We start from the raw sequence: 22,140 nt of genomic DNA, 5'->3' as shown, positions 1-22,140 counted from the left end.
TTATTATAATTTAAGTTATAATTTACGTACGTATTATGTGTATAATAATTTACATATGAACTCGAACAAATAATATGAAATTTAAATTTTTTCATAGAAAATGCCGTCTAAAATTTGTTTTGTTAATAATTCAATTTCCTTAATTTACAATAACTTATAGTGATGTGTGCAACGCGATCGTAATGCAATATTTTATATTTTTTTTTTTTTTTTTTGGGTATTAATTTTGTTAGTATTTGAATTGTATCGTGTTAGCTGTAGATAAGATAATTAAATATTTTTAACCTGACTTCTGGGTTACGAATTAGACTGTTCCACAATGTATTATTTGTCAACAACTATACTTAAGTCTAGTGGCGTAGCCAAAAAAATATTTTAAGGAGTTTTAAATTTTCAGTTCTCTCCTACGTAAGTACCAATTTTTTAATTTTAATAAGTCAATTAAATATAATTTAAAATATAAAATGTGTTGTTAATTAGTTTATTGAAACTAAATTAGCAGAGTTTTAAAATAAATATATTTATATTTATTTACATACATATGAATAAAAGTAATTTATACTTAAAAATTAATATTTAATCTTCTTGATTGCTTAACAAGTTTTTTTAACATGTCATCAGTCTTGAAAATAATATCACCATGGATGTATACTAATGTCAAATTATACCTAGGCCTTAAAATAATTGTATATTTTAAAAAGATACACTTCAGGGGGGAGATTATTAACCGTGATCTCACCCCTTGGCTGTACTTCTGCTTAAGTATCTAGCAATGCTATTTTATCTGTTAATTGCTAATCACACTAATCACCTCTGAGGAGTACTAGTAATCGAAGGAGCGTAGCAAATCGCTGAATGAAGTGAAGGAGTTTATAGCTGTTAATTAAATTATATTAGAGCTGTAAATAATTAACAAAACCAACAAATAAATTTAACTTAAGTAATAAATATAATTTTCGTGTTGCAAAATTCACTCGTTTTATATAAGCTTATAGGTTATTATTTGAGTCAGAAGTAGTTCTATGATGTCTGTTTGATTATTTATGGTTATACATGATTCCTTTTTTTATGCTATAAATTATGAGATTCTATTATTTATTTAATTTCAGTGAACCATTTTGTATTTTATTAATTAATTATACATTTTACTTCAAATGTGTAACATAGTTAATTCAACATAGGTTGTCACGTTTCTTATTATAATGAAATTAATACTTTACAAATTGTATTAAAATTAAAATCGAAAGTTTATTTCTTAGAATTATAAAATATTAATAAAAAAATCAACTTAATATAAGTAAACAAATACTGGAAAATCTTAATTTTTATAAAACATTATTTATTTTTAGAAATCAAGAAATTAAGACATTAGTGGTTCTTCATAAAATATATAAGAACATATTCGTAGTTTTAATAAACTTGCAGAATGATTAAAAAAATTGATTATCAGATGCAAAGGATCTTAAATTATATATTAAATGAACTTGAATTATGAACTTTAATACTGTACCTCAAATGATACCAACATTTTTTTATTCAATCAAAATAATTTTATTTACTTCGACTGTAAAGAAATATTTAATATAGCCATAAAAGGTTTTTTTAAAGAAAATATGAATATAATAACTTTTTAAGGATAACGTTTATTTATCTCGTAAAAATTTGGTGAAAAGTTAAAATAAAATTAAAATAAATAATCAAGAAGAGAAATTATAGTAAATATTTCATATTCTATCATCAAATAGTGACATTTTTTTTAGGAATCCAGTGTGAAAAAACTGAGATCTCAACCTAATGTAGGTCGAACACTTCTACTATGATTATAAAATACTACTGTATTATTAAATTATTTCTATCAATGTATTTTAAATACTAAATTATAAATGTCAAAAATCATTATTTATGTACTAATATATTATTATAATTAATATTTGATTATCAATTAAACTATTATTAGTTTTATGAACTGTTCCTTCTTTTGTTTTTTAAATTATAGCTTTCTATTGGATGCCAGTTAAAATCGCGAAAATAAAACGGCGAAAATAAAAATCGCGAAATATTTTAACAGCAAAAACATTAATAGCGAAAAGTAAGAAATATACCTGGATATATCTTTATAATATAAGTAATAATTAGCATTAAAATAAAATTAATATCAAAATACAATATAAAATAAAATTTAAATTTGATATTTTTCCTAAACTTGTGCAAGTATATAAAATATATCATCACACTATGCTATGATCACAATATACAGTATATATAATATATAAAACTTGACAGCAGTTAGTTAACCACAGCTTATCTTTATTACGTGATCCAAAAAGCAACGGTACAAAATTACATTATTGATTATCTAGTATTATTATATTATAAAGGTATACCCACTAACGAAAATAATTTCTTTCTTTTCGCTATTAAACAATTTTGCGATTTTTATTTTCGCGATTTATACATGGACTCCTTTCTAATGTAACAAACGAATTTATAATTTATTTTTAAAATATTATGTAAAAACTGACTCTGGTAATATGTAAATATTTTTCCTGTGATAAGATAGTAATAAATCATAATATTGAAAACGCTATTTGTTAGTTTAAAGTTAGTTACAGTTTTTTTTTTATGTACAAGGAACTGTAGTCGTAGCCAAATTTAGTAAAACCATTGAATTCGAATTAAACAATAGATATAGTATGTGGTAGCATATTTATAAATTATGGTTGTACTTGCAGACAGTTTGTTTATATATGAATATGCTGTCCATAAAAATATTATGATAACAGTAATATTTTTCTCAAACTACATCGAGTAAAATATTTTATTTATGCAATAAAATTTTAACTGGTTACAAGGAAGACTATTGTTGTCTTTTTATCGTATTTGAATAGTCTCCATATTAGTTCTCACATTTTATGATTAATTTTTTGGATTTGTACATAATTATTAATTTATCTGACGCGTACTCATTCATTCCCACTAAAAATAAAAAATAAAATGCGTGTATAACGTTTTTAAAATATAATTTACTATATTATTTACTATCATTCTTCTTTTGTATTTTGAAAGTTAACGTATAAAGAACTATATATTTGGTGTGTGCGTAAGGCATGTCGAAAATCGAGACGAGTGGAGGTTTAGGATAAAAGTGGCCGACCCCAAATAGCTAGGAGAAAAACAAGAGAGGAGAAGAAGAAGAATAATTAAAAAAATTATTCTTATTGTTTTTATTTTTTATTTTAAAACAATGATGATTTGATCAATTATTTTTAGTGAAAATTTGGTATCTAAATAAAAATTATATGTTTTTTATAAATTTAATGTCGATATTTTTCAATTTCACTTATAAAGGATAAAGGTTTTTTTAAATAAAATTAACGATTAAGATTATGTCTTAGTGTGTTTGAACTTTATGGTTGGTTATATATTCAATAAGGGCTGGACCAATTTTGATGATCTCTGATTAGTTGGATTCGTCTCCGTGCAACAGAGGTTCCCAACCAGGGTCCCGCGGCACCCTAGGGTATCGCGAACTTAAATTTAGGGTGCCGCAAAACTATTTAAAATATATATTTATTTTTAAACGCCTTCATGAAAAATATAGCACTGTGAGTAATAAAACAGACTATACTCTATGTCTATATTATAAAACTTATTGTGTATAATTAATTAGGTATATATAATATAATTTAATGTATTAATTATATAACACATATAATTTTTACATAGTAATACTGTAGGGTGACCAGACGTTCCATTTAAAACGGTATTGTCCCTTTTTTTTATTATGACATCCCGTTGTTCCGACAAACTTCGAATGAGACGCTTTTTATCCCGTTTTAATCCCATTATTGCCATATTATTTATTATATAAGTTATAAATGCTTGTAAATAAAATATCAGGTTTAGGCCAAAATAGCGAAACAATAACGGCAAATGTAAAAATCGCGAATTAATAATAGCGAAAATAAAAAAAGGGAATTTTAAAAAAGAGCGAAAATAATTAATAGCGAAAATATGGTATATAGAAAATATGTAACTTCTTAATTTATAATAATAATAATATTTAGTTATAATAATAATTTTAAATAAAATAATCAGGCATTTAGTGACAAATTATACGCTATACCTTTTAGAAAGTTTTTATTGTCATTAGGACTATAATCTTGAATTAATGAATACATTTTTTTAACACAGTCTGTACTTTTTTTTTTCCGCGGTTGTTCTCCAGAATTTAACTGCTCTCGTTTCAATTCTTCTAAATTTTGAACTTTCTTTATTCCATCAATAAATTTCCAAATAGTAGGATGACTTCCACCTAAAGATTATGTAATATATAATTAAAGATAATAATTATTAATAAAATAATATGAACCAATAATAGATGTAAATCTTCTGTGCCATCCTTTTACAGCATTGTTTGTTGTTGGAAGACCATTTTTGACAGAATAGTGACAATTTCAAATATCAATATGATGTCTTGGTTGGCGTCGAATTTTTCGTCTTCCTGTTATTTTTCCTACCCAGTTTTCTTCGAAATAATCATAGAATGGAATTAACAGGTCTTCATTTTCAACATAAAATTGTGTTTCTAAAATTTCTTCATAAGCGTTAGTAACGTTATCAGGAGGAACATAGACCAAAGCAGCTAGCATACGAATATGAAGAGCAAAGTTAGGATTATTAACATAATTTTCGATTTGACTAATATTGTAAATTAGTCGCCACATAAATTTAGAAAAATGAAAAAAACAACCTTGCTGTTCGGCATGTGGAAAAACGGTTTTGAATGCATTTATTGAGGAATGTTCAAAATCTATTATTACCGATGTAGGATTTAAAGATGGTTTTATTTCTAATAAATATTTAAGAAAACGTATATATGTTAATTGAGATTTATCGGTTAATAATGCATAAATGGTAGGACTAACTGTTTGGTCACCCTGTTGAATAAATACATAAATAGTGAATAACTGATAAAAAAGTGAAGGTACCGTTTTAAAAGTTCCGTCTACCAACCAATTAGTTGATCGATCCATCAATTTTAAATTATTTTCGGTCGAAAATAATAAAATTCGATCCTGTGATGCTCCACTGTCAAATATTAAAAATTGTTCTCCTATCATCCTTTTAGTATACTCATCAGCAATTTTAAAGTCACAGACTGTTTTCGGAATAGGTGGTTCACATTGATTACGTATTCGAACTCTACGTATAGTGTGTTTCAAATAATGAACTGAAGGAACCTGCTACTCCAGGTACTATTTGTACAGCACTGATTATATCATGTGGAGTATTTTGTGTGTGAACAGCCGCTTCTTTAATCTTATTCACAGCCATTTTGCATTGGATTTTACACGGATCGGGAACATGATTATGAGAGTTTTCCTTAGGTTAACTTTTAATTTTTCCATTAATCCTAATTATTCTACCTTTATATGAACTTTCTACGCAACGCCAATATATTGTGTTATTTTGTTTTCTATCTTGACGATGCAAGAATCCACTATATAATAATAAATCTTTAATTTTACTACTTTTTATAAATTCCATTGAAAATAATAATAAATATGTTTTTTTTTACACTGTATTTTTCTAACGAACAAAAATAATAAATAATACAATCTACACACTGACGCACTGAACTACAATTGTATTAACTTGTGTCAACTCAAACATAGTACAATTGACACTTTTATCTAAATTTCCAACATATATATTTATAATATCTAAGTTACATAGTAATTAAGATAGTACATTGACGATGACTTGATACGTCCGTGAGCATAAGTCAATTGCATCAGATATCGCTGGTGAAAATAGAAAGAAATTTATATGTTCCAATTTATGATGTCAGAAATTTACCTTGATAAATAATGAACTGAAAATTTTTGAATTATGTAATTTAAATTTAAGTTTCGCTATTATGCATGATCGCTAATTTTAAAATTCGCGGTTTTTATTTTCGCTATAATTAATTCTCGATTTTTATATTCGCCGTTATTGTTTCGCTATTTTGGCCGGATATATGATAAAATATAAAATAGTTTTACTTGTATATTTAAAATGTGAAACCAAAGTTAGAAATAAAAAATAAAAGTTTTCGTGGAACGAGCATCAAGTTCCGATGCTGACGAACTATAAAATTACCGATTTAATAATTTAATAATAATTAAAAGAAAATATTTTATTATTTAAATTATTTTACTGAAAAAGTGTAAAGTAAAAAGAAAATAATTGTCTATGATATGACAGATATTTGGACTTTAACTCTCGAGATTTGTATGTATATGCGTGAATGTATATGGATGAGGTTTTTATTTTTATTTATTTATTTTTTTTTGGGGGGGGGGGGGTAACAGCTGTCCCGTTTTTTTATTTTCTTAATATGGTCACCTTATAATACTGAGATGTTCAATCTATTTAAGTTTGCATAATGGTTCGATTGCTATCGATTTGATGTGAACTGTTTTAAAGTTATTTATGGTGAAATACTTGTGATTTTATCTTATCTTTATTGTTTATTAATGCTAAATAAAACCGAAGTTACAAAATATAAATTTAAATATACGATATATCACTATTGCGTATTCAGTATTAACTATAGAGTATAGAGCATAGACTATAGAGTGCATCCAAGTTTTTAGAAAATAATAAAGAGTGCCATGAGTCAAAAAAGGTTGGGAACCTTTGCCGTACAAGTATAAAAATAACTCTAATCTTGGCAAGAATACAGACAATTATCTAGATAAGTAAAAATTTCATCTTAGATATGTAATTAGATAATTTAGCGTTATTTATCTAGATAAGATAAAATATGAGAACTAATCTATCTAGATAATTTATCTAGATAATTTCCAACACTGTATATGAACCTAATCATACAGGTTTCAAAAATATTATATATTGAAAATATTGATTTAATTCTTCTATATATGCACAAAAAATTTATAATGTCCATTCAATTTATAAAAAACATAGGTAAGTCTAAAAAAATTCTGATAAAATTAATTTAAATGCATTATTAAAATTATTTTTTTACCTTAAAAATTGTTGCCTATATATCAATAAATATTTTATCACTGCATTATTTTCATTTCATCGTGATTTTCTATCTTTATATACTAAATAATTTATGTGTTAATATCGTACGAGACAAAAATAATAATTGTTCATTTTTAAATTTGTTAGTAAGAACTATTTAAATCTCAAAAATGCGTAAAGTATACAAAAATTATGCTCAAATAAACCAAGTATATATATTAGTTTTAGGCCAACATTTTTTATATTTTTCAAGATATGTCTTATCATTATTTTATTTCAAATAATAAATCAAGAAGTTAATAAATTAGTGTATGTGATAAATTAATGTCTTCTAAATAAAACAGATAAAAATATGACAGTAAAAATCAGGTCAAACTGACTTGTATGCCTAATATTTTATAAATTTAGAAGTTTTCATTGTTTATTTAACTAAATAAATAATGAATTAATAATTTCGTTGTTATGTAAATAGTTTAAGAATGTGTTAGATTTGAATGTATGTTCGTAACAGGAGCAAGTAATAATTATACTTTCTCAAAAAATTATAAATTTAAAAATTTAATGAGTAATAAAAAAAGAGATTTTTTTTTCTTTCACTATTTATTCGTATACAATGTATTTTATTATTAACTAACTTATTTTATATTTTTATTCAAATTGAAAATTTGTTACAAGAAATATTTTGTTCTTGATACATAATTATGTTTGATTCCTATTTATAAACATTAATATTATATTATTATTATATTTAATATTATATATTAATAAATAATCAATATTTTTTTTTAATTTAATGAACCTTTGCCAATAAAGCATTATGATCAATGTTATTTAGTATAAAGAAATTATTAAGTTAATAACGCCATAATTAATAAAAATTTACATCTAAATACACACCATTCGTTGACATTTTATGTTTTAATTTTAACAACATTTTATTATTTAGATTTTTTTCACAATATAGTAAAATATTTCAAAATATTGTATTGAATTTACTATATCTTAATTGGTTATACAGTTTGAGTAATAATAACTAATGGGGTCAATATAATATACACATAATATGTATATGTATATGTATATGTATTTATATATGTATATAAATATTATAATAATGTGTTAATAAAATTTATCTATGGAAAAATGAGCAATGCTAAATATACAATTTCAACTATCTATTGTCTATTTGAACTTCAGAACTAGATAATGAATGATTATCATTTGAAAAATTGTTATTATTATACACTATATATATGTTAGCAGTAATGTGTGTAATTCGTTATTTTATTAAATAACTAATTATTATATAAAATTCCTAAATATGCTCGTAACATACGTAGTAGGATCAAAAAGTTCCCGGAATTTTATTTTATTTTTTTATATATACAATTTAAATATAAATCTACTTAATCTCCTTCAAAATATCGTCCTTTAGCATAAACACACTTACTTCAACGACTTTTTAACTGATGGAAACATCTTTGATATCCCTTTATTGGAATGGCACTGAGATTCGCTATCGCGTTAAGTTTAATATCTTCAATCGTCGCAAAACGTTCACCTTTGAGTCCAAGTTTTAGGTTTGGAAACAGCCACAAATCACATGGAGCAATATCTGGCAAATACGGGGGTTATGGAACTGTAGAAATTTTTTTTATCCGTCAAAAATTGCTGAACTGCAAAAGGCGAGTGGCGTTGTTCAAATTGTGACATTTTGAAAAAATGCGTAAACTCAGTTTCGTATGGACACGATTATGGCTCACATGAAACTTATGTAATTAACCTACTGATAGCTAATATTGTCTACTTTTAATTCCAATAATCAAATATTTGATAAGAAAAATAGTTTTTTTCCTATAAATAAATTCCGGGAACTTTTTGATCCTACTACGTACATAAAAAAATATAAAAAAAAATTCAAATACAAGCATTTTTTTTTAAGTATGAGTAAAAAATATCCTTATATATTTTAAACAATATATTATTAATAAGCAATAGTGAGAAAAAAAATACAAAAAATATACTTATTACTAGGCCTCGGATTTTGTAGCAAATGCTTCTTTTGAAGGGAGTGTGATAGAAAGATAATTCTTATATATAAATACGTTTTGAATCGTTCTGATTTTAATGAAGTAAATTTTTTTTTTTGCTTTTTTTTGCTTTTTTCCACAAAACCTGCTTTTTATTGCTTTTTCTCCTATTTGGTTATTTTTTCTTGATTTTTACATATTTTTCTTGAAAACTTAGCTTATTTCTATGTATACTATACGTCTTGGACTATATATATATATATACAGCTAAAGAATTCAGCGAGAATGCCCAATGTGTGAATGTTGTAAAAGAGCTTATAAAAGATCAATCTTTACATTCAAATCTCGTCTACATTACAACAAATTTTGGATTTATTCCACATGCAATTACATAATTATAAAAAAGAGGTATTTTTTATTTTTTATTTTTGTTTCAAGTATTTGCTGTATTTATATATTAATTTTTTTAGGCGAAACCTTGGCAAAAAGCATAGGTATTGTGTTAAAAGCAAAACAAAAGTTATCTACGTAGTAGATAACAAAGTAGCGAAATTGATTTTAGAAAAGTGCAATGGTGTTTTTTCAAAGATAAATGGGTGGACGGAACTTCAAAAAGTTAATTTAATTCATAATGGCACTGCAATAAACGTAAAAGTGGAACAGTATAATTCAAATGATTTAGTTTATAAGAAATATGCACCGATTACATTGGTTGACGTGGAAAGGTCTTTTTCTCTGTACAAAAATATTAGCACCCAATGGAATGAGTTTTAATAAAAGTAACTTGACTAAATATATGGTCGTAAATTCCTTTTTTAATATTTAATTTTATGTTTAATTGAAATTTGTTTTTTTTAGAATTAAATTAATAAATGCTTTTTTTTTGCTTTTTTTTGGCTACTTAAAATGCTTTTTTGAGGATTTATTTTGCTACAAAATCTGAGCCCTACTTATTACAAATTTAATCAGATTTCATTCTTATAGTATACCCATTATTTGTTAAAAAGAAATTAATGCTCAGTTCTCCCCAAGTAACTTGTTTACATAATATTTTTAGGTTTACATTATATGTTCTTTATGTGGTCGCTTATAAGTTGATTGCCCAATTTCACTCAATGTTAATTTCGTTTTATTAACACCCACTTCGTTTTTAATTTATTTCAATAATTTCCAAATTGATGAATTTTTATGCCTAACCATATCACTATACCTATTATTCCATCCTTCACGCACGTTGTTGGTTCTACTAATATTCAGTAATGTGCTTTGGTGCTTACTTACATTGGAGGCGGGAATTGAGGAAGAAGTCGACGAAACCAAATATCATCAGTTCCTCTTCTACTTATTATTTTATAGGTGCGTATAATCATTTGTTTATATAAGTACGGTATACACAACCCATACCAATTAGAGGTAGTAAAAATATTATTTTTATAACGTTTATTTTGTATATTACCCAGGTTGAAATTAACGGGGATTCTTTTAGCGGAGACTATTTTCTGGGAATTCTTTTCTGTTTACTATTAACATAAGTTCATGTAAGCTCCGCCAGTGAAGAAAATCAAGTAGTAGTATAAAATTAATAGGATGTATAATTAAAAAAAAATATATAGTATAATATAATATCATATCATATCATATAGTTCACTTTAAATATTTAAATCATAGTAAAAAAATCATAATAAATAATCATTATACCTAATAATATAAAATCATAATTTTCATAATAATAATTAAAAATCGTCCACAGAAGATTAAATATATGTTACTATTATGCTTATATACGTAAATACTCGTATTTATATTTTTTTGAAGACTGTATTAATTCAGTTTCAATAAATAAAATAATTACATATTTTATATTTTTAATTATGTTTAATCGATTTATTAAAATTAAAATGTTGGTACGTATGTAAGAGAATTGAAAATTTATCCCCCCCCAAAAAAAATATTTTTTTGACTACGCTAGTGTTCCTTATTATTAATGTTCAATTGTATTTTGACATCGATTCACTGTCAAAACTTATATGGATACTTTATTCATAGAAAATAGAAATTTCAAATTTCAACAAATTTATATCGATAAAATAAATCAATAAAATAAATTGGTCCAATATCATAATCGAAATACAAGCTCATATCCAAGGGGGGGGGGGGTAAAGAGCTTTAACATCCCTTCGGATGTATTATATATTATATAAGTATGTAATAAATACTAAATATGTATGTCTTAAATTGAAGATTGGTCAAAAGACTAATGAACCTATTAAATTTTCATATTTTATGATTTTAAAATATATTTGTTTATTTAATTACTTAATACCATAAAGGGGTAATGAGTGTGGTTTTTAAGTTAACAAAAAGTATACAAACAATTTTGAATGATATCATACTAATACATGTTTAAAAGAAAAATATAAGTGAATATAATATAATATAACTAATACACATATTTATTTACTAAAATCAAAAATGTTGTATTTATGTGAATGTAATTAGTCCGCCCCCGTTTCATTGACGCGGACCCGTGCGGCAGCCGTTACTGAAACGGCAGTCGCCGACCGTGTCCTTATCTCTCTCATCGACCACCACTCCGCGGCACGCAACGTCGCAGCGACACCCCGTCATCCCATCCATCACCGGACAGGGGACGCGAGCGGTCGCTACGACGTCCGACAGGTACCACCACGTAACCGGGCTGTTTTTCCGAGATCTTATACACAACTCACACGTCCTCGACTCACATAATTACTTTTTTTTTTTTTGTGACATCTTTTGTGGTGTACGTTATTGTGATTATTATTATTATTTCCTTTTTCAACTTTAATTTTGTGTCTACATAAATATATATATATTGTGTTACCACAATTCCGGAGTTGTTTTTTTTTTTTTTTGTGATATTCAATCTTTACTCACCGCACCGCGACCGTGTACACACACACACCATTACCTGTGTGCCGCGTCATCATATTGACTGATCCATCCCTGTCGAAATTCGATATCGTTGTGCATCACTAAAATATACACAATTGTTAATAACAATATTCGTGTTTTTGGCGATAGTGATTAGTCTATATTTTCATATAAATCTATTGGTGATATATTTGTACGTATGCTCTAAAACAGCGATTCCCAACGTGTGTTCCGTGGAACCTAAGGGTTTCGTGAGACAATCTTTGGGGGTTCCGCGAGATGTACCTGAATATTGAGAACAGTAATTGTAGTAAACAATAATCATGAACTATCTCTAAAACATTTTTTGGATTATTGGTTTATCAATAAATAATTACAGAATTGGGGTTAATTTGGAGTTAGAGTATAGAGTAATCTATGAGTTAGAGACATTGGGGTTCCACGAAACAAAAAATATTTCTTAAAGATTCCGTGTTTGTAAAAGTTTGAGAACCGCTGCTATATACTATTACAGTACTCGTAAATAACATAATCAAATACAATGTGTTGACGGAATCCAGAGTTTTGACTTTCGCAGTCCGGATTCGGACCGCAGTCCGCCAATTTCCGACCCCTGGTACTCGTATAAAAGCTATTTTGACAAAATTCACTACGATTTTTTTATTACGTTAACATATTTTGGTCAACAACTGGTTAACATTCACTGACTGCGGTCATACACCTTAATACATATATTAATAATATAATATTATGTTAAACAATGTATTTCAGTTACAATTTTTAAATTTAACCATAAAAAAAATTAATTTAAGACACTATTTTTTAAAATATTTTTATAAATTTTTTTAAAAATAACTAGCGTTTTTATGTAATTATATCATAGTTTTGGCCGTACAAGCAATAATATTTCTATGACTTTTTGAGACAAATCTGAATGAAATGTAAAAATATATCAATATAAGTGACGATTAAATGAAAATAAAAATCAAATTATGGAAAACAATTGTAATCAATTAAGCACCCATAGTCAATTATTATTGTAAGTGTTTAAGTACTGTTTTAAAATATTCATACAAGTATATATTATATTAATAAATATACCTTATATTAATCAATATTATTTTTAATTTGACTTAGTTTAATCTCGAATTTTTAAATGTCATCTATAGTAAACTATTCATATCTACACATATTACAGCTGGAACTTTCGATTCAAAGATCAGTTATTGCATTAAATATTATATTTGATCAGCTTTTCAAACACAATCGTAATTAAAACACATAGTAGCTTAGGAGTATATGTTCGTGGAAATAAAACGTATAAGGAAAATAATTTTTTTTTTTTTTGTGAAAATGTTGTTCATAAAAGTATATCTTTTTTTTGTTTTGGGTTCAATAATGGTGCTATCTAAAGTTAATCAAGATAAGTTTGAAATTATTAAGCAACATGTACTCATTTATGATACGAAAAATGTAAACATCAAAGACGTTATGATCCAGAAATCAGAACGTTGGAGTATTTACAATATGTACAACGATTGTCAAACAAAAAAAATGAAGGACCACACGATTCATATATTTTATACTGCTATAAGCTGTAAGTTTGCTGATTGGATTATACATAAAATATATGATTTTGTTAAATCATCTCCAGCATTTTTTAAACAAGAATTTAAAAGTGATGATAATTTATACAAAACCGTTTTTCATCCATTATTCGAAAAATCTTTAAATACTTTAATTATTAGCATAAATAAATACATCGGACGTTTAATAAGTGTATTATACAATTTTTTAAATGAGAGCTCGTATTATTCATATTATAATAACACAAATATATTAAAATCATTAGTGTCGTTAAGTATAAAATTACAGTTTCTGTCGGAAAATATTGAAAGGAAAAATAAAGCGATTATTAGAATATCAGATAATGCTATTATTCGATTAATTTTAGAAGAAATGAATGCTCTACAGAAATTTTTGTCGATGAATTGTAAAGATTTACCGGCCAGTTACAGAAATTCGACATTTTATGGTTACTGGATAATGATTGATAATGTGCTTGTAAATGTGTCTAATATTAACAATTTTTTATTTAATCTTAGACATTTAGACTTAGAATACGATCCATTCAAATGTTTTGTTTCACAAATCCTTTTAAATAATATTGCAAGTGTAACATCAAATAATCACATTTCACTTGATATTGCACATGCAATCGTTAAAATTACAGACACAAGGAATATGAAAATTAAAGATATATTGGCACAATTAAAAAAATCAATTGACATTGATTTAGTATATTTGTACTTAGATTCAGTTTTCATTACCATCATGAAACTTATATATCAAAAAATATTTGACGTATATCAATTTAAAAAAAGTGTTACCCCTAAAACCATTAGTAATATTTTGAAAATAAATGAAAAGATATCAGAGAATAATATGAATTTACCAAAATATTTGGTTGAGGGGTTTGCGCATTTAAAGGATATTGAAAACATGCAATTAGAACGCTATAAAGTCCTTAAAGCGTTTTATAACGAATCATTAAGTAGTATTAAGTTGGGAAAATGGGAAGAGTCTTTACTTCATCAATATCGTGTTGAAATATTAAAAAGAAAATCAACGAATAAAAAAACAAAAAAAAAAATTGGAATTGAAAATTTAGTTCTAGTTGAATTGCAATTAAACTCAATGTTGGATGATTTTACTTATTTAGAACATTTTACGACAAGAATATTGAAAAACTTTGATGATTTGAAATGTATCAATCAAATTTTCAACATTCTACGTAACGAAAAAAGTAGATATTATGTACCGTTAATCGACAATAGAACAGCATATTTCCCTAGTGAAGAAGACATTCAAATATCAGATGCAATATGTGACTTTGTCGTAAAGGCTTACTCGATTTTTTATCAAGTTATTACGTTTATTAATGGTGGTATCGATGAAAAAATATCGATTACTTCAAACAATGTTGTTTTTGAAAGAGCAAGAATAGCTATCAGTAGTATCAAGAATTATTTCCTCGCACTTATTAGCCAAAATAAAAAAAATATAGGATTTCTTAAAATGGCATATAATATAGTCATAATTTTGATAAACCTGAAAGAATCATCAATAGAATTTAAAAATGATTATAAGTTAAAACGTATTTTGAACGTAATCATGACTGAACTTAATGATTATGGATTAAAAAAATGTAACTCCCCAAAACTAAATTTATTGTTATTTAATAACATTAATTTTATTGATTTTGGCAACAGTCATGTAATTAAAAAAACCATTTTAGGAATTTTGGATTATAATCCAGACGATTTTAATACAGGCACTTTGTTTTTTTATAAAATAAAATCACCTTTAGAAGATTTTTCATATTTAGACATAGAATACTTGTATAAAAAATTTATTTTTAAATCTAATGTTTTTAAATTGTTTGCATACAACATAAAAATTCACTGGAAAGGAAAATATGAAAATATTTATGATATTTACAATGATTTAATGAATTTAACTATGAACCCATTAAATTTATATGCATTTTATGATATTTATTTTACATTCTACGTTTCTGTGGTCTATTTTGAAATCTATAATAGTATTAAAAAAAAACAATTCCAACAAATAAAGAACCATTTTGCAATGATAAGGAAAAATTTGACCGAGTTTAACTACATAAACTTCCCAAATAAATTGCACGATTTGATATTAGCTATTCAAATGCTTTTGAAACTTCCAAGCACCATGCTTGATGGAAACCAAAGTGAAAATATGATTCAAATATTGAGAACTGGAGAAGAAATTGAAGACCAAATAAGAAAGATTAATTTTTCTTTCCAAAAAATTACTATGTATGTTAAAATTCGAAAAGGATTAGAGACAATTCATTTATTTTCTAAGGATACTCTTCAAATTATAAATTCTGAACTAAAGTTCAATGTAAGTGATTTCAATGCTTATTTCTCAAAGTTTAAACACTAATTAAATATATAAAAATTGTATACATATATATATATATATAATACACCTTAATTAATTGTATTTAAGTTTTGTAATAATATTTTATACATTTCTTGATAATACATTCCATACTGCAGATTTTCATTGAAGAATGTAATTAATGTAACTTATATAACATTTAACAACATATTCCTTGTTATTGAAATATACATTATACACTTATCTTTTTTTTTTGGAATTGTATTGCATTGAATCATATTTACTAAGCATATTAGTCCTATATTTCTACATGTAATATATTATATTACATGTAGATATCAGAGAGCTATGTTATAGTATTATACATAATATTTTCTCTATAGATTAATTGAATATTCTTGACTAACAAAAACTTCTATAAAAATGTCTTTGATTTTCTCTAATAACTATAATAATAATAATATAATAAAGCAAATTTATAGTGATATGTAAACAATAGTACATGATATGCTAACACCATGCGTGTGAGTGTTTATGTATATGCAAACGTTTGTTAGTTATGTTGGCATGGTTTTCATTAGATGTGTCTGTGGGGGGTTAAGGATGGGGGAGTGTTATAAATGAGCGTGGCTTGAGATAGGTTTCATGTATTGTGGATGATATCAAAAATGTTAATAAGGGGGAGGGGTTCATTGAGATATAGTTGTCTGTGATTAGAGTTCCATTTTAAGAAGAGGATCATGGTTATGTTTGTATGTGATAAGAGTTTAGAGTTGCTAAACGTTCCGGAAAACCGGGATTGTTATAGGTTTTGGACTTCGTGTCCTGGTGTCCCGAAAAATGTTTTTGGGACGCCCATGTGTACCGGCTTAGACGTCTAGAGGAAATGTAATATTGTTTAATTTTTAATGTTGACCATTTTGATGGCATAGTGCACAAGTGTGATAAGAAAAATTTTTTTGAAAAATGAGTTCAGTGAATATTCAATTTAATCATAAAATTCTACACATAATGCATAAACGAAATTATATCATTATTCAAGGAATTGTTGTTCTTTGTTGAATTTAGAAGATAAATATGATATGTTTAAGTTTTACTTTTTACGTATACAAAATGTGTTAAGTATAATATTATTTTTAAAAATTTTTTAAAAAATACAAATGTAGTAATTGTAGGTTTTTTAATCATCTTTACTTATTATACGTTAAGGAAAATATAACAAAAAGTTCATTACAGTTCTTTACATTTTTGAATTGTTATAACAGCTCAAACTAAAAAAATCGTTCTCCTGAACAATTACGAAAATGTCACAACAATATATAATAAAATCATAATTTGTAATTTACACATATAAATATATAATACATTTTATTTTACAAAAATATTTTTAAATATTATATTGCCAGCCATTAATGATCCTCTTCAGTGGCCACTGATCCTCTCAATATTTTAAAAGTTATATAAAAAGTATATTATTCAATAATGTATTTGTTTTGTCCCGGTTTCGTCTTATAAATTTATGGCAACTCTTAAAGAGTTGCATTTTAAGAGAAGGATTACGGTTAGATTCGTTTGTGATAAGAGTTTTATTTAATGGTAAGGTAAGGTTTGACTGTGTTAAACGTAGCATTTAAGGGTAATGTATGGTTTATCAGTGTTAAGAATAATATTTAAGGGATATTGTTTTAGTTATGTTTGACTGTGTTGAGGGATGCATTCTAAGGGGTGAATAATGTTTTTATTAGTGTATAGCGAATTACCTGGGAGGATTTTTTAAGGGGAGGAGTTGTTGAAGTCCTATTTTATATCTAATTGCATTTTTCCTAGTGCACAACACACCCCGGCTGGCTAATTTTTGAATTTAAGCACATAACAATAAGGAAATTTCTTGTCCATAGCACCAATCGTCACTTTCAAATGAGCATATTATTCAATATCTGGCTCATAGTTGAATACCAGACGAAGGAACGAATCATATGTAAATGTTCGATGCATTTGTTGGAGCTGTCGGTCATTTGCTTTGCGTGTGTTCTCTGCAAACCGGCGCGCTTGTTTTTGCTCCGACCATCGTTGTTCATTGCGTTCAACTCGTTCCTCGTGTAATTGAGATTTACATAATCGCACCATACTCATAAACACATTCATATTATCGGATTGAGTACGTCCGTATGTTTTTTGCTCTCTTTTATTTCTCATAATTGTAGCTGCATTTGTTCGAGGTGGCTTAAATCGGCCTCTTTATGTCTTACTGACATTGTTCAAGTAGAATACATTTTTTTTTTTTTAACTTTAAATACAAATAATATTATTACTTATTAAAATGAAAATATGTGATGTTTACAATCTGCAATTGACATCTTTATCATCATTACTGTGTCCAGCGGCCGTAGCTTTCGTTGGGAATGTATCTTTCATCCATTAATCGTCGTGTGGTGGACAACTTGTCTTTCGTATCTTGTCTCCTTTCATTATATGTACCTTACATTCGTTCACGTGTGTCTACAGCCATTTTTTTGTGCAAACCACGTTTTTTTTTGTTTTAATGATTAATAAGTATCAATCTGCGCAACTTTATTGCCTTACATTTATTGGTCGTCATACTTACCAGTATCAATTGTGATTTAATGCGGTTTTCATTCGTCTTGCCATCGTCCTGCGCTGTAAACATGTATCTTTGTTCGTGATTGTGATTCGTTAGCCGCATGCATGCAGGGACAGTATTAAATTCATTGTCTTACTCACATCCCCGGTGCAGTCGTGTGGGATGAAATCTACCTTCTAAAACATGTTTCAAGTGTCAAATATGAATAATAACTGACTGATTGATGTAATATATTAATCATTCAAAAGTTAAGGCGGTGATTGGAGAGAAAACTAAGTTAATTAATGTAATTGGTCCGATCAATATAATAATACGTTCAAATGCACATTATTGTTAAGTTATATATATATTGGAAGAGTAAGTTTTGCAGGTATCAATAAGCATAATGAATAATTATTATAATATTACAACAAAAACCCTCCACTTTGTTCTTAAAAAAAAACTATGTACAATAATATGATCTTTAAGCACTATAAATATATGATATTACGAATAAATATAATTATTTAATTATTATTATATTATGAGGTACCTACATAGGCGTACGCAGAGGGTATCCAGGGTATGCAAATGATTACCCTAAACATAGAGCCTTCTTTCTAAAATTACAAAAAATGAATAAAAATTATGACATATTTGGTCTTATGTATATTATGTGATTTTGTATTACATTATGATGTTTATTATATTTTTATATTCAGTCCCAGACAGTTTAATTTATTTTTGAAACACAAATCATATGCTATAATAACGTTATTATTAACCGTACGGTTTAATGTGTTAATGAAATTAAAAAGTACAATAATTCAAGCGAGATTAAATAGCTATCAACTACAGAACAATAAATGGCTATAAATTAAAATCCCCAAAACATTATTGGTGATATTAAAAACTTAACTGAACGCAGAATCATTTTATGATTAATTTTGATTATTTATCAAATTTTTTTTTTTTAATTTAAGTATAAAATTACGTTTTTATTTATTTACCTTATTTAAACGTATTACTCAAACCATTTCAAGTGTTATTTATTTAATTTTTTTTTTTTTCGTAATTTATTTTAAATTTTAATTATGAAGACAGTTATAACGATTAAGAAATGGCTATTCAGTCACTTTTTTCAGGAAAAAAAATGAAAATGTTAAATTAAATGGTTATTAAGACCAGAATTTCGAACGCTTAAATTAACTTTCAGTTTTAGGGGGGGGATAGGTAGGGACAGCTTTTTGCATACCCTGAAAATAAGGTCTGCGCACGCCTATGGGTACCTTCTATTATTATTTTATTTAATTATGAGATGACCAAACGATTAAAAGGCATTAGGACTTCATTATTTATTTTAATTAATACTAGGATGGACATTTTATTTGTTAAATAGTAAATTTACTTGACATTTTTAGTGCTGGATTATAATATCAATAATTATTACGACATAGATTATATTATCACGAACAAGTAGTATACAACATGATAATAAGCTTGCGCATACCATAGAATTCTATATGATAACATGTTATGTTCGATGGTGCATACGCATCACGATTCAATAACGTTTTTATAGATTCCTTTTATTTATTCTATTATCTATGCTCATAATCTCTAAAACAACACTGATTACCTGATAGAGTTATTACTCTATGTTCCATGATTACGATTTTAGAATTTTGATTTATCATAGTGAACTTGTCGGGCCTAACCTGTACAATAACAGATACTATTATATATGAATATACTCTGTGCCATAGTGTAAGAATAACAACTGTGCTAATAACATCTTATCTCTAATGGATATTTTGGTAAGCACGAATCCATTGATATACAAAACGTAAATTCGAATTATTTGAGATTAGTCATGATGGTTTTTAAGCGACTGATTTAAACTTTTGACATTTTGGTTAATTATATATATATATATATTGAAAATATAGACATTATTTATTGAATGTATAATTAATATACATTCAATTACAAGCACTGTAACAGTTGTACGTATTTAAATGCCATCCGAGTGATATGGATAAAAACAAACTATCAGTTCTACAGCCTTTTGAATTGCACAAGCAATTACTGGACAAATATCTGGATTATTGCAAGTCCGTTGACGTTAAAAAGTATGTTTGCTAACCTTACGTCTACCAATCGGTATCAACAAAGATCTGTTTTAGACGTGAAAAACGTGATATTGATGTAATACAGGAAAACCATAAGTTTGTATGGGATGAAGATGACGAAGTTGTCTCTTGGGAGCAGAAATTGGCCAAGAAGTATTATGACAAGTTGTTCAAAGAATATTGTATTTGTGACTTGAGCCTGTATAAAAAGTCAAAAGTAAGTTGAACTATAAATAATTAAATGGTGTGCTTATTACATAGTTTTATTGAAAACTGCAAAAGTTAAAATTTTAAATTTAAACGTGGAATTATATTATTTTTTTGAATTTGGCATAAAATAATTTTTGCATTCATAATATGCGTACATTCTATGGTTGAAATTATATACATATAGTTTCTTCTATTAATAATTAATTACATATTTATTTATTTATTTTATTCTAGTCAGTTATTTAAGTATTTTCTGAAATAGCCTTATGTTATATTGTGATTTATTTATTTTTATGTGCTTTACGATCTGAATACATATGTTTCGTATAATTGTCTTATAGACTTTATTTTATACATTTAACATTTAATTAATAATTTATTAATATTCTTTCTTAAAATATAAATCATAGGTACTCAGTCATAAATTATTTATAGTTTCTTAAGTATTTTTTTTGCATTGAATGTACATTTTAAAAATGATTTATGCTCGAACCACTTCACATTTTGCAATTTATTTTACTTGATAGTAATTTATAATTCTGGATAACGTTTGTATTTTAAAATTTTGTTTTCTAATTTAAATATTTGTATAAAAAGATTATATTATATTTTTATTAGTAATAACCAACTATTTTACTATAGTATATTTAACATTTTATATCTACAAAATAATATACCTAATGCGTAGGTAGCAATGCGTTGGCAAACAGAAAAAGAAATGATCAGTGGTAAAGGACAATTCATTTGCGGTAATAGAGTTTGTAGTGAAATTAAACATTTACGGACATGGGAAGTAAATTTTAGTTATATGGAACATGGGGAAAAGAAAAACACTCTAGTCAAACTAAGTATGTTGTACGCTTTTATACATATATATTAACATAAATTTAATGTAATTTTAAATCAATTTAGGACTGTGTGCAGACAAATGTTCTAATAAATTAAATTATAAACATAAAGTTAAAGAGTTCAAACGCAAGGTTTCAAAATCAACTAAAAGCAAGTCTACTAAACATTTGAAAGATCGAAGAACACCTGATCGACAGCCTACAACTAGTGTTCAAGATGAGGTACCAGTTACTTCTAAAATAGTGATTGAAGATAATGTGTGGTGTGAACAACTTCAAGTAGAAGATGACAAACCTAGAGAAGATGACTTTGAAAATTATTTAGAACAGCTGCTTTTGTAAATTAAGATGATATAATAAACTGATAATTATTAGTTTATTATTATCCTATTGCATTAAACAACTTCTATATAATTATTCAAAACAAAAATAACAATAAC

General features: G+C 26.2%; 1 protein-coding gene and 1 pseudogene across 1 annotated transcript; one reads left to right on the top strand and one right to left on the bottom strand.

Annotated features, from left to right (window-relative positions):
• Positions 1-4,094: 4,094 nt before the first annotated feature.
• On the bottom strand, positions 4,095-5,451 carry LOC112688608 (annotated as a pseudogene).
• Positions 5,452-20,067: 14,616 nt separating this feature from the next.
• On the top strand, positions 20,068-22,140 carry LOC112688580 (protein FRA10AC1 homolog). The gene is made up of 4 exons (XM_025561848.1): positions 20,068-20,642; positions 20,697-20,859; positions 21,541-21,700; positions 21,765-22,140. Exons 1-4 carry the CDS (start codon positions 20,545-20,547, stop codon positions 22,040-22,042), a joined length of 699 nt encoding a protein of 232 aa, XP_025417633.1. The 5' UTR covers positions 20,068-20,544; the 3' UTR covers positions 22,043-22,140.

This window comes from Sipha flava, unplaced genomic scaffold, assembly GCF_003268045.1.
Source record: "Sipha flava isolate LNK unplaced genomic scaffold, YSA_version1 39_pilon_pilon, whole genome shotgun sequence".
Lineage (NCBI taxonomy): Eukaryota > Metazoa > Arthropoda > Insecta > Hemiptera > Aphididae > Sipha > Sipha flava.
The sequence above is the reverse complement of the archived record's forward strand: the minus strand, read 5'-3'. Positions and strand labels throughout refer to the sequence as shown.